This window comes from Heloderma suspectum, chromosome 4 (assembly GCF_057233095.1).
Source record: "Heloderma suspectum isolate Gila_16-S chromosome 4, 16-S_ref, whole genome shotgun sequence".
NCBI classification, from domain to species: domain Eukaryota; kingdom Metazoa; phylum Chordata; class Lepidosauria; order Squamata; family Helodermatidae; genus Heloderma; species Heloderma suspectum.
In genome coordinates, this window is record NC_139461.1 from 251,360,178 (window position 1) to 251,377,638 (window position 17,461).

The window sequence follows — 17,461 nt, forward strand, 5'->3', positions numbered from 1 at the left end:
CCATGGTTAACAAGCCACCCTAGGACCCTACAACAGCCCTTGGATTCTGGGGTGGCTTATGCTACCCCACACACATGCGCAGTGAGGGAAATAAGCCACTCCAACTTATTTCTCAAGCCACGATCATGCAAGCTGGACCAATATTTGCTGGCAACTTCTCTTCTGCAGCTGTCCTAGCTTTGTCTAGGAGGTAGGTAACAGGGACGGCAGCTGCTATAAACCCACAAAATGGGATGCCTATTTAGCTCACTTTCCAAACTTCAGGGTTATTTATTTCCTTAAAGAATGAACATACCACTTTTCAGTATACAACCTTCCAAAAGTAGTTTACAAAATATGGAAATAAAACTGTCTCAATACAAGGTTAATACAGTACAACAGAACAGCATGAAAAAGCCAGATGAAGCAATCAGCCAAACCAAACATTCCAAGAAGCCTGGGCAAATAAAGTCTCCACCTGGCACTGAAAAAATGACAAGATAGCACCAGGCAAGCTTCCCTGGGCAGTGAGTTGGAAAAGGGTGTGTGTGCCCCAACAGAAAAGGCTCTTTCCTGTATCATCCCTGCCTCACTTCAGAAAGCGCAGGGACACTGCAATTTATCACAAGTGCCAAACTTAAAGCATGGGATGGAAACTACTGTCAGATGCATTCTTTATTACTGGATTGCTGAATTTGCCACAGGCCAAAAGCTACCAGCAGGGAAGCAATCTTGGTAGCTCACCCAAATCTTTGGAGAGATTAATCATGATTTAGTTACACATATTGGCCAAGTTCTTGTCCTGTTGTAGCACTGTAGCTGTCCTTCCTGCATCATTACCTCTGGATAGCAAATGCTCTCAGCATAACATGAGGAGCCAAGGATGACTACATTCCAATTGCATTTGAACATCTATGCTGCTTACTGCTCTCCAAAAGGAATATTTACATGGCCATTGACTGAAGCAGGACAGCAGATGTTTAGGGATGTAATAAGCTGTGGGACACAGAGAAGTTCTCCTATAATTAGAAGGTGCTCAGTAAGGAAATGGGTAAATGAGATACCGATAAGAAGAGCCTTGCTGGATCAGGCCAAAGGCCTATCTAGTCCAGCATTCTGTTTGCACAGTAGCCAACAAGATGCCTAGGGGAAGTTCACAACAGGAAATGAACACGATTGCACTCTCCTGCTTGTGTTCTTCAGCAACTGGCATACAGAGGCATACTGCCTCCAATACTGGATGTAATATACAGCTATCATGGCTAGTATCCATCTTGTGGTAGCAAACACCATAGTTTGACTAGGTGCTGTGTGAAGTAGTTCTTCCTTTTGTCTGTCCTGAATCTCCCACCAATCAGCTTCATGGGATGACCCTGGGTTCTAGTACTATAACAGAAACTTATCTAGCCACTTCCTCCACACCATGCATAATTTTATACACTTCTATCATGTTCCCCTTTACTCACTATTTTTCTAGTCCTGTTTTTGAGCAATTATGGTCATTTAATGTCGGGATGAATGCAATGAGAACTTAATAGCTGCTATTATTCCTACCTTCCATTAATTTGTCTAATCTTTTAGTGAATCCAACTGTATTATTGATGATTACTGTATTTGAAAGCAGAGAGCATTACAGAACTGTGTATTACTAAAAATAACTCTAGTTTTCTAGACTACGAAAAGGTAACTCACATTGCAATCCTAAGCATGTCTACTCAGAAGTAAGCCCTGAGCTAAATGGGGCTTACTCCCAGGTAAGAGGGTATAGGATTGCATCCTAAAACTGCAAGCCTAAGCCCACTTAAAGTATGAGTCCCATTGAATTCAGAGGTTCTTCTGAGTAAGACCTAGATTTATTCTGTAAACAAAGCAAAAAAATAAATTAAATTTTATATGTTCATTTAACTGGGTGCTTCCACATTGGAGAAATTTGAAAGTATGGAGCCAATGTTCATCACATACCCATACATAAGTGCTGATTTTCATCTGCTATTTTGTTATCTCCCTTCCCAATGTTCATCTGCTTTGGACTGACCATAAATATTCTATATCAGCTGCAAAACTTTGCAGCTTCTCACTTCATCCCCTACCAGCTCATTCAGCATCACTAATATTCTGCCAGAAATATCAATTCCTATAACTTCAGAATACCTATTACCATCTGTTAAGACAACAATTATCCAAGCATGTTTACATCAGCCTTTCCAAAGCTGATGCCATCTGGATGTTTTGGACAACAACTCCCAAAATTCCTGACTATTGGCCATGCTGGCTAGGGCTTATGGGAATGGAAGTCCCAAAGTCTGGGGGGCACCAGGCTGGGGAAGGCTGGTTTACATGACCTTCAAGAAAGAAATTGATACTACTGGAAACATGGAATTGTTTATAAAGACCCTTAAAGAGGATTTCAATCATCTGCTTAACTGCAGATTCATGGTTACCATCCTAGGACAAGAAGCAACACTTGGTTCATCTAGGGCAGGGGCGGGCAACTTATGACCCTGCAGATGTTTGGGCCTAAAACTCCCAGCATGCCTCATCATTTATGTTGGCTAGGGCTGATGAGAGTTGTAGTATAAAAGATCTGGAGGGGCAGAAGTTACCTACCCCGATCTAGGGCCTAGATCTTAGAGAGCAGGGAGGAAAGATTTAAACCTACCCATCCTTACACACTGAAATGGGGACTGGGGTGTGTGTGTGGGGGGGGGGGGGGAGAGAGAAATTGTGTGTGTGTGTGTGTGTGTGTGTGTGTGTGTGTGTGTGTATGTGCCTCCCGCCCCCAATCCACCACCCAGCACTGCATGCGACCCTGGGGACCAAAAGGATTGCCCAGTCCTGATCTAGGCAATGAAGCCAATGTTGTACATTCTTAACCCACAGTAAAGCAATTCCTGTGGGAACACAAGAGACTACACTGAAGGTTTTCCCCTTCTTGCATGCAAACTGTCTTAGGCCATTGATAAAAATGTGCATATTGCATATGCCGTACGTGATTGCTCATGACCAAAAGACCCAAACTGCTGTCCACCTCATAGATCGATGCAGTTCTTATTTTTTCTTACATCAAAATGCAGGTTGAACAGTCATCAAAATGCACACCACCCACATTCAAGACAGAATGGCATGATTGATAACTAGCCTCCACCATTTCTGTGTCTACACATAACTTGTACTCATACTGGAGGAGCTTATCACTACTAAACCAGTGTAAAGACAGCAGAATGGATGTCACTGATTGCTTTCTTCTGTGGTATTGGAAGTACAGTTCATAAAGCTACCCAACTGCCTCTTTTTAACCTGGTACACCATCTAAAATTATCTCCAGCTTGTTAATATAAGAACTGTTCAATTTCCCCCTACTTTTTTCCACCTGCCGAGGTACCTGCGTGCTTTGCCCAAGGATGGAGATGCTTTTAAGTCACAGATGGATTTGATATTTTCAAAAATGGGGATCACCCATTGTTTGTTTGTTTCTTCATCCCAGCAGCCCTTGGAAGAGTCATAAGCCAACCTGAAACCATTTCAGCACCTGGCAGAGCCTAATTTGAATCTCCTGCTTCCTCCCTCTTTTCATCTTAAGACAGCAACTAAATACAGACTCCATAGCCTGAACATAGGTCCTAGGGCATAGTCTGAAGGCACATGAGGCAGCTACCTTGCTGAAGCTAAGCAGGTTTGGGTCTGGTCAGTGCTCAGAGGGGAGACTACTTCGGAACCACATGTCTGTTTTTGTCTGTTTCCCGCCTCCCAGCTGAGCAGAGCAGAGCAGAGCAGAACAGAGCAAGCTGCTCCAGCTGGTCCAGGGACTACAGAAACAAGCAAGCTCCCAGAGAGCGAGCGAACAGGGGGAGCAAACAGGAGTTGGCCAGGGGAGTTACAGTGGTGGAGGAGACAAAGGAGACAGAGGCTAAGAGGTAAGTGGGCTGCAGGAAGCCCAGGGGGCTGCCCTTTATCCTTCTGAATGGCTGTGAGCTCACCAGGGGCTTCTGAGAGCTCCAACTGAATTGGGTGTGTGTGGCCTGAGTACTCCCAGCAGCTGAGCAGCTTCAGTCTGTTTCCCGCCTCCCAGCTGAGCAGAGCAGAGCAAGCTGCTCCAGCTGGTCCAGGGCCTACAGAAGCAAGCAAGCTCCCAGAGAGCGAGTGACCAGAGTGAGCAAACAGGGGGAGCAAACAGGAGTTGGCTAGGGGAGTTCGGCAGGGGAGGTCAAGGGGGAGGCCCCTGACATTTTTTTACATTTTTTTTCATTTTTTAACTAACTTTTTTCATTTATTTGTCTTGTAACACACACTTCCACACCAGTGGGATTCTGCTTTTAACCTCTACTGAGTAGAGGAGCAGGCACAGGCTAGTCTAGAACAATCACAAAGCTAGACACAAAAAGGGAAAAGAGGCAATGGAAGGACAAGACTCTCCAGTGATGGTGACCTGCAAGGTGTGTGCAATGTTTGTTTTCTTGCCTGAGAACAACATGGCCTACACCTGCAACAAGTGCAAGTTGATCACGCTGCTGGAGGAAAAAGTAAGTGGACTGGAGCAGCGACTGTCGACCCTCCGGGGAATAAGAGAACACAAAGCGTTCTTGGACAGAATGGGGGAACTACAGCAGCAAAGTGAAGACCAGAAGCTTGAAGAGCAACGGCAATATGAGGCAGAAGCAGGAAATGCTGAGGTAAAGAAAAATGGAGTAGAGGCTACTTCGTGGAAAAGGGTGACAGTTAGAAGAAGAACTAGACGCCACTCTGCACCAGTGGAAGCAGTGGAGCTGTGGAACCGATTCCAGGTACTTGCGGATGAGACTGGAGGACAGCCTGCAGAGGAAGAATCACAGGGGAACCTACATGAGAGTGAGCAAGAGGCTGAAGGTCAGTCAAACAGAGGCAATGAAACCCAGGCCTATAACAAGAAGAGAAGACTGGTAGTAGTGGGAGACTCCTTGCTGCGTGGGATCGAGACCCAAGTATGTCACGAAGACCCATGGACTCACCAGGTATGTTGTCTCCCGGGAGGACGGATTAGAGACGTGACTGAAAGGTTGCCTGTGCTCATAAAGCCCACTGACAAGTATCCCTTTCTTCTCATCCATGTGGGAACAAATGATACCGCTAAGCGGAGCTACGAAGAGATCATGTCAGGCTTAGGAGCTTTGGGAAGGAAACTCAAGAACTTTGGGGCCCAGATAGTTTTCTCATCCATCCTTCCAGTAGTTAGAAGGGGGATAGAAAGGGAATGAAAAATACTCCGGGTGAATGACTGGCTACAAAGGTGGTGCCGATGAGAGAGATTTGGATTCTGGGACCACGGGCTATACTTCCTGGAAGATGAGCTCTTGGCAAGGGATGGGCTGCACCTCACAAAGGATGGGAAGAATGTGTTTGGCCACAGCATGAGGAACTTCATCAGGAGGGCTTTAAACTGAATCCTACGGGGGAAGGGAGATGTAATGTTGTGGGTAACAATGGACGTAGGCACATGCACTGCAACGGAGAGAACAGCTCTGATAGCGCCCAATAATAGTCTTCAGACACATGTAGGAAGAAAGCCAGACTATGAAGCACATGGTCTTCTATGTCTATATACTAATGCCCAGAGTATGGGAAACAAACAGAACGAACTTGAACTCTTAATACAGGAGGGAAATTATGACTTGATAGGTATAACTGAGACTTGGTGGGATGACTCTCATGACTGGAATACAGCAATTGAAGGATATAACTTGTTCAAAAAGAACAGGAGAAACAGAAAGGGAGGTGGGGTTGCACTGTATGTGAAAAATACATATCTCTGCACAGAAATACAGGAGGATGAGCTTGGTAGCCCCATCGAGAGCATCTGGATCAAAATAAATGGAGCAAAGAATAAAAGGAACATGGTGGTCGGAGTCTACTACCGGCCACCCAATCAAGGAGAAGACGAGGATGAAACTTTTGAAAAGCAAATAGCCAATGTTTTAAGGAGGCATGATGTAGTAGTAATGGGGGACTTCAATTTCCCCGATATTTGTTAGGAGACAAATTCTGCAAAACATGGCCCCTCCAGGAAATTCCTGACTTGTGTGGCAGATAACTTCCTCCTACAGAAAGTAGAGGAAGGAACTAGAGGATAGGCTATCCTTGACTTGATCCTAACCAACAGAGATGACTTGTGGATAAAGTAGCAGTTACAGGAACTCTGGGGGAAAGCGACCATGTTGTACTTGAGTTCTTGGTTCTAAGGGAAGCAAAGGCCAAGTGTAGTCAAACGCGTACCCTGGATTTTAGGAAAGCTGATTTTAATAAACTCAGAACAATGATCAGTAAGGTCCCATGGCAAGCAACTCTAACGAGAAAAGGAGTCCAAGATGGGTGGGAGCTTTTAAAAAAGGAAATTCTCAAGGCACAATTACAAACAATTCCAACAAGAAGAAAAGGTGGAAGACAACAGAAGAAGCCAATGTGGCTTCAGAAAAAGCTTAGGGATGACCTGAAAACAGAAAAGGACACATATAGGAAGTGAAAAGAAGGCCAAGTAACAAAGGAAGAGTACAGGCAGGTAGCACAAAATTGCAGGGATGGTGTCAGGAAGGCTAAAGCCGAGAATGAGCTGAGGTTAGCGAGGGATGCTAAAAACAACAAAAAGGCTTTCTTCAGCTACGTACATAGTAAAAGGCAGAGGAAAGAAATGGTTGTTCAGCTATTAAATAAGGATGGCAAAACAATAACAGATGACAAAGAAAAGGCAGAGGTGCTCAATTCCTATTTTGGCTCAATCTTCTCCCAAAAGAGGGTCTATGACCCCCCTGGCAAAGGTGAAGTACAGGCTGAAGGGGCAGGATTGCAGCTTGAGATCGATAGGCATATGGTCAAGGAACACCTAATTACTTTGAATGAGTTCAAATCTCCAGGGCCAGATGAACTGCATCCTAGAGTAATAAAGGAGCTGGCAGAAGAACTCTCAGAACCGCTGTCTATTCTCTTTGAGAAATCATGGAGGATGGGGGAAGTGCCAGATGACTGGAGGAGGGCTAACATTGTCCCTATCTTCAAAAAGGGTAAAAAGGAGGAACCTGGGAACTACAGACCAGTCAGTGTGACATCAATCCCTGGAAAAATTCTGGAGCAGATGATAAAGCAATCCATCTGGAAGCACCTTGAAAACAATGCAGTGATTACTCAAAGCCAACATGGATTTGTCAAAAACAAGTCCTGCCAGACAAATCTGATCTCATTTTTTGATCAAGTAACCTCCCTTGTAGACCGTGGGAATGCTGTAGACATCATATACCTCGACTTCAGCAAAGTTTTCGACAAAGTGCCCCATGATATCCTGATGAGCAAACTCGCTCGAAGTGGGCTAGATGAAACAACGATCTGGTGGATCCACAGTTGGCTACAGAATCGGACTCAAAGAGTACTTATCAATGGGACCTTCTCAAGCTGGGGAGAGGTAACGAGTGGGGTACCGCAGGGCTCAGTCCTGGGCCCAGTGCTCTTCAATATTTTTATTAATGACTTGGAGGAGGAGGTGCAGGGAATGCTGATCAGATTTGCAGATGACACAAAATTGGGCGGGATAGCTAATACTTTGGAAGACAGAAACAAAATTCAAAGTGATCTGGATAGACTGGAGCGCTGGGCAGAAAACAACAGAATGACATTTAATAGGGACAAATGCCAAGTTCTGCACCTAGGAAAAAGAAACCAAATGCACAGTTACAAGATGGGGGATATGTGGCTCAACAACACTACAAGCGAGAAGAATCTTGGAACTGTTGTCGATCACCAGCTGAATATGAGCCAACAATGTGATGTGGCTGCAAAAAAGGCCAGTGCTCTTTTGGGCTGCATTAATAGAAGCATAGCTTCCAAATCCTGGGAAGTACTAGTTCCCCTCTACTCAGCACTGGTTAGGCCTCATCTGGAGTACTGTGTCCAGTTCTGGGCATCGCACTTTAAGAAGGATGCAGACAAACTGGAGAGGGTTCAGAGGAGGGCAACAAAGATGATCAGGGGACTGGAAACAAAGCCCTGTGAAGAGAGACTGAAAGAACTGGGCATGTTTATCCTTGAGAAGAGAAGACTGAGGGGAGATATGATAGCGCACTTCAAGTATTTGAAAGGTTGTCACAGAGAGGAAGGCCAGAATCTCTTCTTGATCATCCCAGAGTGCAGGACACGGAATAACGGGCTCAAGTTACAGGAAGCCAGATTCCGGCTGAACATCAGGAAAAACGTCCTGACTGTTACAGCAATATGACAATGGAACCAATGACCTAGGGAGGTGGTGGGCTCTCCCACACTGGAGGCATTGAAGACGAAGCTGGATGGCCATCTGTCAGGGATGCTCTGACTTGGATTCCTGCACTGAGCAGGGGGTTGGACTCGATGGCCTTGTAGACCCCTTCCAACCCTACTATTCTATGATTCTATGTAGGCACCTTGAGTTCCATGATGGAAGGAAGGTGGGATATAAACGTAATAAACTAAACTGAACATCAGTCTCTTTTCTCCTCTCCCCACTTTTGCTTTGTTTACCATCTTAACTGAAGAAGGTTTCTGGAGTATTCAAAAGCCTGCACAATATTTTGCTACCTAGCCTAATAAAGTTATTGCCCTAGTATGGTTCTTGAAATAATCAGTGCATGAACAAATGCCAAAAGTTGTATTTTAAGACAAGTACAGAATACCAATAAAATGCAGCACAGTCCACTTGCACTGTCCATGACCAAAGTCAGTGCCTGCCTGTGACTAGCTCTCCCATCTAAATCATTCCTAAATCATTCTTCCAATCTCTTTGGAGAAAACAAAAGGTAGCAATCCACCTGTTATTTTAACCAACAACTTATTTTACCTATAGCTATTGCAAAAAACCTCCTCCCAATTTCTTCAGCACCCATCAGGCTTTAAAAAGTACCCAACTCCCAATACAAGAGGCCTGAGGAAGGCTTCCACAATTCTCTGGAGGATCTTGATCCATCCTTTTGAAATTACTGGTGTAGAATCCTAAGCATATTTAGTAGTATGTGCAAGTTTCAAACATTACAATTCTAGCCATTTATTCCAGTACAATGGCCCAAGTGAGCTATTAACATGGGTAAGAATGGTGGCCTTGATTCCCCTCAATAAGTAGAGGGTTTGGATGGGGATGCAGAGCTCCAGCTGTATCGACGCATGGTTTAGACTGTTGAAATGAGAAATCAATAGCTGTGAACAAGCATCAGACCTTTTTATTTCAGATGTCTTTTAGTTTTTCCAGGACTACATTGGTTATTGAATGATACAGCTAAAATCCCATTTGTCCCTTTGATATAAAAACAAATACTGTTAACATATAAAATACTGCAATGAGAATCTATGAATATAAGTATAAGTGAGATTCTGCATAACAACCAATGGGCTGAGAGGAGTTTTCAGTTAGTTCTGATCAGATTGATGGAATGTGGTCCATATACTCTCACTGTGAGAACTCCATGCAGTAAAATTTCTAGTTATCTGACCCTCATTACTGGGGATGACTTCAGACCAATAGCTCCTAGCACTACTCATTCATTGTTCTTCCTCTAAAAGCCTCAGGCAGAATTGCAGTTGAATTCTCACACTTGGGGGTTGGGGCTGGGGTATAGAACTTTTACTGTGTGTTCATCCATCAACACAAGTGGCAAGAGGACAGCCATGTGCGTGGCAAAGGCACAATTCTGAGTATGCCATTTTTAATCAACTTCTCATTTTAAACGTTATATTCTTTATTATCATTTGCTTAAAACAATTGTTTTAATTTGTGGTAAATCACTTTTATATGTAGTCACTATTGCCTGACTGCTTTAATAACTTTTTAAAGAGGTAGACTAAAATGTGTTTTAGCAAAAAGTAAAAGATTTGAATCCATCTCTATCAAGTACCTTTTAGTTTACTTGCATCCAACTTAGAAAAATGGTATAAACATTTTAGATGAGAGGCAATCAGTATGTAGCATAATTTGTAAAAAGGTGTGTGTTCAAAGAGACATATTTTAAAAGCCAACATAATAAGTCCTTTAAGCTAAGCATGACAAAGAGTGTGTTGGCAGAAACTGTTTTGGAAACATTTTAGACCCAGACATAAACACACATGATTTAGACGTTGAGCCAACACTTGCTTTGCAGAGCAGTATTTTTAATTTTAGAAGTCCTGTGGTTTTGTGTTTGTGTTTTAATTATATACTTTATATTCATGCTTTCAAGACAGCCCTTTGGAAAGTCAGCTGTTTTCCGAGCTGCTGGGGCTTTTAAACATTCACAAGCCATGACAGTAGGTCCCTGTGATAATAATTTGAGTGGTTTAAAAGCAAAAAACTTGTTTGTTAATTATCTAAAAGGCACAAAAAGAGAAAATGTATATAAAACAAGGCAATGTGCACAGATTTTCAAGTGTAGAATTCTATAGTTGTGTTCACACAGCCAGGTACCCTAGGTTAGTGACTTGAATAGTCTACTATAGACAATCAAAACAGCAACTTTATAAGACAAGGACATAAAGTGAAAGGCAATATGCTAAATCTCCATATTTTGCTGCCCCTGATATGAATTTATGTTACGTTACAGATTCTGCTTGAAACAACTTGGGAAACTTATCCACAGGGGCTCCATACCCAGACGGTAATTTCTTCATTCAATTCTAGATTATATACTGCTTTTCAAAATGGTATCAAGGGCAAAAACTACTGCTATATTATCAGGTGAAAAGTGTATGACCATATCATAAAGACTGCCTCCAACATGTGACAGCCCCTCTTTAAGTTCTTTTCCTACCACATCTTAATGGATTCGGGCAGAAAAATTGCACTTCATTTTACAGTAACAATCTGAGGCTACTTTTGTTGTCTCCCATTTCAAAAAGTATAAGGAGATGATTGAATGCAGCAAAACAGAACCAAACTCTGGAACACTGTTCATCTAAAGGGTATCCCTTCAAAGAGGCGTTTAGCTTGAATTTCTCAGTGCTTAGCAACAGCATTTTTCAGATACAGCACAGAAACCAACAGCCTTCATCACCTTTAAAAATATTGGAGATAAAGATGTTATTGCCATCCAGAACAGTATCTAACTCTTAAAGAGATCCTAGTTCCCCATTCAGTATTCAGATCTTTACTTAGCAGCAGCTGTTTAATAACCATTATTTACAAAATGTCAACCTGGAATGCCTACATTATCCAACGGATGGCTAATGGGTAACTTTTCTAGATAATTCAGAAAAGAGTCAGAATGTATCTTTCATATTTATCTGGCAAATGTGTCCATAACTCAGCTTAGACTGATAGTTTAAAATCTACTGTAATGTTATCAGAGACAAGATGCAAATTATTAATCCATGGAATCTTTTATCCATAACACATTCATCTCCGTGACAATTTATTTTAAAAGGAAGATTAAAAATTCAAATATCTCAGTACATCTTACCATTTTGTAACTTCAACTTTCCTGAATTATTGCAAGTTTTAAAAACCTAAAAAGTTATACTTTTATATATTCCACAAAAATTGAAGTCCATCAGCTATGATCACATGAAAAAAATGAAGGGGAAGTACCTGGTATCACAAAAAGCACAGGGAAGACTTAACTCTGGCTTTTTGTCCTAATGAGTCCCCTTATTCTGTGTTTTTCCCCTCAGATCACTAAAACCAGTAGGAGGGCTTTCAGATAGCCTTACAATGATGGCTATCTACACCCACACAGTAGGATGGCTAAGGGGAAGTAATTCATCAGAATTTGAAAGAGGCAAATTAGATCCTGCCAGGGAAAGGGCAATAAAAACAAAGAATACTGCTGGTGCTCTAATAAGGTGCATCAATGCAAGGCAATTTACAGCTTTTGCCTGAATTCATTGCTGGGTTCTCTAAAAACAAAAACAAAAGGGCATCAAGAAAGACTTAACAATTGTGTGTCCCACATAAAAGCAGGGACAAAAAAGGCCAGAGTTCATTGTACTTTCCCCTTCATCTCAAACATGCAGTCCTTGGCAAATATATACAAAAGCAGCCAGAGGCGTCCTATGGCAAAAATGGTACCTCAGGGAAAGCTGCATGAAGAAAATTCTGCAGCTGTGTCACCAGGGGGGATAATCACAGGCCAAAACCTGTTTCCACAGATGATGCATTAAAGGCAGCCTGCTCCAAAGTGAGAGCAAAGGATGTTTCCACTAGCCAAAACATAACCAGGTTACTTTGGCTTTGCTTTTGGAGTGTTGAAAGTTCCCCATAGCCACTCTTCCTGTAATGGCATCTTTGACCAGCTGAGCTGGGGGCTTTGCAGTGGGCTGCAATGAGCAGAAGATTATTCATTCCTGTGCAAACTCAAGCTGCAATGCCAAATGGAAAAGCAAAAGTGGTTTCAGGTGTCTCTGATAGGCTGAGGGACTCCCTCCTCTATTGTTGCTTACAGCAGTGACAAGAGGGAATATGCTACTGCTTAAAAAAACACCACCCCTATATGTATGTATTTGAAAGACACTCTTAACCTCTGAGCAGATGCAGAAGCAACTAGCAGCATCCCCAGCTGGACGTGGATGCATCTTTTAAATTGATGTAGTCTCCATGGCCTGAAACAGACATGTCTCTCTCACCCAAGGATGTCATCGTCATCATCTTCTCAATAAGGACTCTAAGAAGAAACAGAATGAGGTTACACAGAGAACTTGTAGCACTCGTTTCGCACCCTCCCCCCGGCCCAAGAGAGGCCAAAAAACCAAGTCCCAGTTGCAGGCTTTCAATTCTGGATCTCTTCTATCAAGAATATGGCACAGTGAGATTATGGGATTCTGCACTGCACTGCTTATGCTGTATCTTTTACATCAGGACCTCTGAGAAGGGAGCCTTGAGAACAAATGGGGTTTGTAACTTTGAAGTTGTTATTCTTTGGCAAAAGTAAGGCTTGAGAATGATATGGACCAAAAGGAACCAAAAACAAGTTTGATGTATTCCAGTAAACAAGGTTAGGCATCCACCATTGCACTTGACCAATAGAAAATGCAAACTTGTTCCATGTAATGCACCTATCACCAGAGTTCAAGCCTCTATAGAACATCAGCGTTATATCCCAACCCTGGCTATCAGTCACGATTGCAGCCATCTAATTCCAAATCAATTAAATATCTCTGATGCTGAGATCTGATTATTTATTTATTTGTTACATTTATATCCTGCCTTTCCTCCAAAGAGCCCAAGGCAGCGTACATGATCCTCCTTCTTTCCATTTTATCCTTGCAACAACCCTGTGAGTTATGTTAGGCTGAGATTCAGTGACTGGCCCAAAGTCAACCATGGCCAAGTGGGGATTTGAACCTGGACTACCCCAGTCTCAGTCCAACACTCTAACCACTATACCACACCAGCTCTCAGTGCTGTCTTACTCCAAGTCTAACCCCATCCTTTACCCCAACACCATAACTTAGTGAAAATATTCCTGCATGTTTGGAACTGTGGTAAGTAGGATTTCTCTCTAAACATTTCAATAATGCTACCACTTTGACACATGTTAACAATATGTCCACTGCTAGGCGCCAGACTGCCTCTGAAAAATATTTACAAAATTCATTCCGCCTACCTCATAGACTCATTTACATTCTTGTTTTCCTTGACAGATGTTTCAGTCCATCCAGTAAAACCATTCTCTTTGCTGAACCGATCAATTTCTTCTCTGGTGACAGCCCATGGATAAAGATCACACTGAAAAAAGAGAATTTAGGAGTGTTCAAATTCACCTTTACACTACTAATAAATGAGCACAATTCTTTTTCTGTCTTGGTCGCAGATCTTCACATGGAAAGATCACACATGTGTCAATTATAAGGCAATGCTCTAACTCTATTTAAGCTGCTGCAACTGGTTGGGAATGATGGGAGATGTAGTCTAACACATATGGAGGGCATGGGATTGGGGAAGACCGCTGTAGTTGTATTTCTCTTTTATGGCCCTGTGGAGAAAGGGCAGTCTAAATTCTTGCTAAACTGTCTCTGGCTAAAAAAAAAAAAAAATGCCTGACGATTCTTTATCATGATGGAAACCACAAGGCTAAACATGTTTGTGCATTACTGAACTCACTTTTCAATAGCTTTATACCTTAAAGATCCTGTGGGAAGACACAACTGGGTCAGAGAATGTTCGTGAACGTGCTCATTCTTCATGCTCAATTTCACCATACAAAAACATTTTTAGGTCCCACCCTAACTCCCAACTGCTGTCAATGTTCACCAGTAGCTCGAGGACAGTGCACTTGCAGCGTTCTCAATCCCCACTGGTTGGCGGGAGTTTCAGGCTCTCTTTAAATGTTGTGTCTATTATACCTGGGGCAACCAGCAGACTTCCAATGAGGTCCACATCTGTTTTGCTTCAGCAGGGCTGCAGCATCAGATGCTCCCAGAACATTCATTGTGTCCTGGGATAAGGGATTTTTTGTTTTGTTTTGTTTTGTTTTAAAGCATGATTTTTCTACATACCTCAGGGGATCCCCGCCATCTGTTGGGACCCAGTCTTTCCCCTGTTTGGTGCCCAGTGCATGCATGAATGCGAGTGCACATTGGGAAACCACTTTACTAAAGGGAAAATGATTTAGCGGGCTTCTGGAATAAGCCAATATGCTCATCTAGTTTTAAGACAACTATTAATAGAAAGACAGATCCCCAAAGGAGGACTAGAACTCCGCTGAATTTTTCCAATTGCCAGGTTGAAATTTGCACATTTGGACCAGCAACTTTTGTCCAATGGCTGCACACACTGCACAAAAAATGGGAATGTTTCTCTGCTTTCTTTTTTGTTCAAGTCCTGGATATTAATTACAACTCATCCAAGCCCTGTGAAAGCTCCCCAAAGGCTGATTTTTAAGGATGCCATCCCGGAGTCAGCTGTAAAGACAGCTCAGAACCTTGGGAACAAGGGAACTGGGTAATCGGAGAAGCTCCCTCACCAGAAAGAGCTACAGAAAGAGCTATTATAAAGAGGCAGGGGTTTTAAACCTCTTTCAGCCTGAGGGCTGGATTTAATTTCAGAGACGCACTCAGGGGCCACATTCCAGTGGTCAGCAAGGCTAAAGGCAAGAGGGAGCAGGGCCAAAGGTAAAAAGGGGGTCAAAATTAGTAGCACATTTTAGCTTGAAGCTCTCACTGCCAGTAACTAAGCTGTAGGAGAGGCATTTCAACCTTTTAGAACAGGGGGAAAACATGCAAAAGCTGGGAAATCTCTGAACTATTGGTGGTTAGAGAAAAGAAGATAGGGTCAGGCGAAGGGGCCATGGCCTCCTGGGGAACCTCAGAGGGCCATATGGGGGACTCCAGCTAGGCCAGATCTAGCCCGCGAGTCTGTGGTTCAACACCCCCTGCTTTACATACTCTGGGAGCTCTCTCTCTCCCAGCCCATGGGGCTGATAATAGCTCTGCCCAAAACTCAGCTTCAGTCACATGGACTAGAGGAGGGCAGGACTTATACCGTAAATAAAAAGACACTGCCTCAGCTTTAGCCCAGTCTGATGAGTGCTTCCCCAAGCTCGGTCAGACAAGATCAGAGATGGAGCAGGGGAGCTCCATAAAGGTTGGGGAGCTTCTCCGAGCTGTGTGCCCCCTGTGGGCTGGCTCAGGGACTGTACAGTGCCCTGCAGCCTAAAGTCAGCTTCTGGGATTTTTGAACACTTCTGCCTGAGATGTCAGCCTTCAGGACCTAGACCCGCCCCCCACCCAATAGATTACGGTCTGGATCCAGAGTTCCCATGAGTGGAATTCTGCTCACGAGACACTCTTCCCACCAGACATAGGAGGGGATCCCCAATTCCTCCTTCCCCTTGCAGCTCCCTGTGCCTCCTGAAAGTCTGTTCTTGAGAATTGCTGGGGGGGTGCACTCTGGAACAGTGTGAGAGGTGGGGAGGGGGCTGCAGGTGAAATTAATGAAAGTCACCTCTTTCCTCCCTCCAATGGGAGCCCCTGCTGGCTCTCGGTCCCTTCAAATGGAAGACGTCCTTCCATCTGCAGAAGGGCAAGTTTGGATTAAACCCTATGTTGAGGTGGAATTTGAAAGCACACTGAAAAACAAAGGTGCTTTTTGACAACAGCAATTTTAAAAACAACAACTAAGGGTGCAATCCTATGCATGTTTAAACAGAAAAACATCCTACAACTCCCAGCATGTCATTCCCAGGGAATGCTGGGAATTGTAGGGCTTCTTTCTTTCTAAACATGCCTAGGATTGCACCCTAAACTCTTTGGCTCAGCTAGAAGTAGGACAGTGAGCCTTGGAAGGAAAATGGTTGCATTTGTCAAGGACAGACCAGAGTGCACCAAGAAAATTGAAATCAATGCATCCAGAGATATTTACTTTATATGATGCAAACATGCAGTAGCACCATATGGATTGGCTGCACAGATCCCATTTTCTTGGTGTAGTCATGATAAACACTGCTATCAATTAAATGCCTTTGACTGGTCCTAGAAGGAAATGCACTGTTACTGTCTCTCCTTTGCCATTATTTTAATCCACAGCTATTGTATTTTAGACCTTTTGATGAATAGTGGATAGCCAACCCTCATCAAGTTGAATTTTGAAAACAGCCATACATTTACATAAGAAGGCAATATGATCCAAAGCATCAAATTTACGTGGCAAGGGGGTGGGTGGGTTGTTTCTTCTTTTAAAAATTAAGAACTTGGATTTGCAGGACAATTCAGAAGGCTATAAGTTCCCCACTGGAACCCTGGGAATTTGGATATACCCTTTCAAAATCTAAACGATCTAGCCTTAGTTCTAGCTGACATCTTGTGATTATAGTCTAGCCCATGAGGCTTATCCTGGACTACCTCTACTGGACCAAACAGTCTTTTTGTAACTTTCATATTATAGTATAATGGTTAAAACTAAGTGCTGGAGATCCCCAATTCCGATCTCAACACAGGCATAAACTTACTAAACAAGCCACTATTGCATAGCCTCAGCTGGAAAAGGAGGATAATGACGCTGGCCTATTTTATAGGGCATAGTGCTATTTAAATATTCAGATTCTATTATATTAAGGGTCAGTTTTTTCTTTTAAGAGAACCTCAGAAATCTGTGGGGCACTTTTGATGGCCAAGTATCAATCCATTTTGTGGTCATTCCATATTGGTGACAGGGTTTAGACACATGTGACATGGGGTTGATCTTTGGCTCTACTGGGCTTTTCTTAAGGAGCTTTCTGGTGTTTGGGCTGGAAAGTTCAGCTTGTGGTAGTTCCATAAATGAAACTGCAGGGAAGCTTCCAAGACCAGGTTGGCTCACTGACGGCAAAAAGCAGGCCAGAGATACCACTGCTTCTACGGTACATACGTTAAGGGCGCAGACATTTGGTGGTTGGGGGAGGAGATGGGGAGAGCACACAATAGGAGTTATTGCTAATCATGAATTCAGATTTGGAGAATCCAAAAGGCTACATAAATTCATCATATCTGCATCCTTCCTCCAAGGATCTCAGGATTAGCATACGCAGGAGTTACCCCTATTTTATCCTATCAACCC

The 17,461-nt window shown here is 43.1% G+C and overlaps 1 protein-coding gene across 5 annotated transcripts in view; it reads right to left on the reverse strand.

Annotated features, from left to right (window-relative positions):
• Nucleotides 1–4,231: 4,231 nt before the first annotated feature.
• Nucleotides 4,232–17,461, reverse strand: part of RAB29 (RAB29, member RAS oncogene family) — a 31,628-nt gene continuing 18,398 nt past the window's right edge. For 2 of the 5 annotated variants that reach the window (XM_084853292.1, XM_084853294.1), the window contains 3 exons: nucleotides 13,533–13,654; nucleotides 12,448–12,590; nucleotides 9,162–10,985 (listed from right to left, as the gene is read on the reverse strand). In XM_084853292.1, the coding sequence (XP_084709418.1) occupies nucleotides 12,470–12,590; nucleotides 13,533–13,654 (243 nt within the window). In that variant the 3' untranslated portion in view covers nucleotides 9,162–10,985; nucleotides 12,448–12,469. Of the gene's footprint in view, nucleotides 12,591–13,532; nucleotides 13,655–17,461 lie in introns of all 5 variants that reach the window. The other 3 variants (XM_084853293.1, XM_084853290.1, XM_084853291.1) reach the window with 3 other exon arrangements.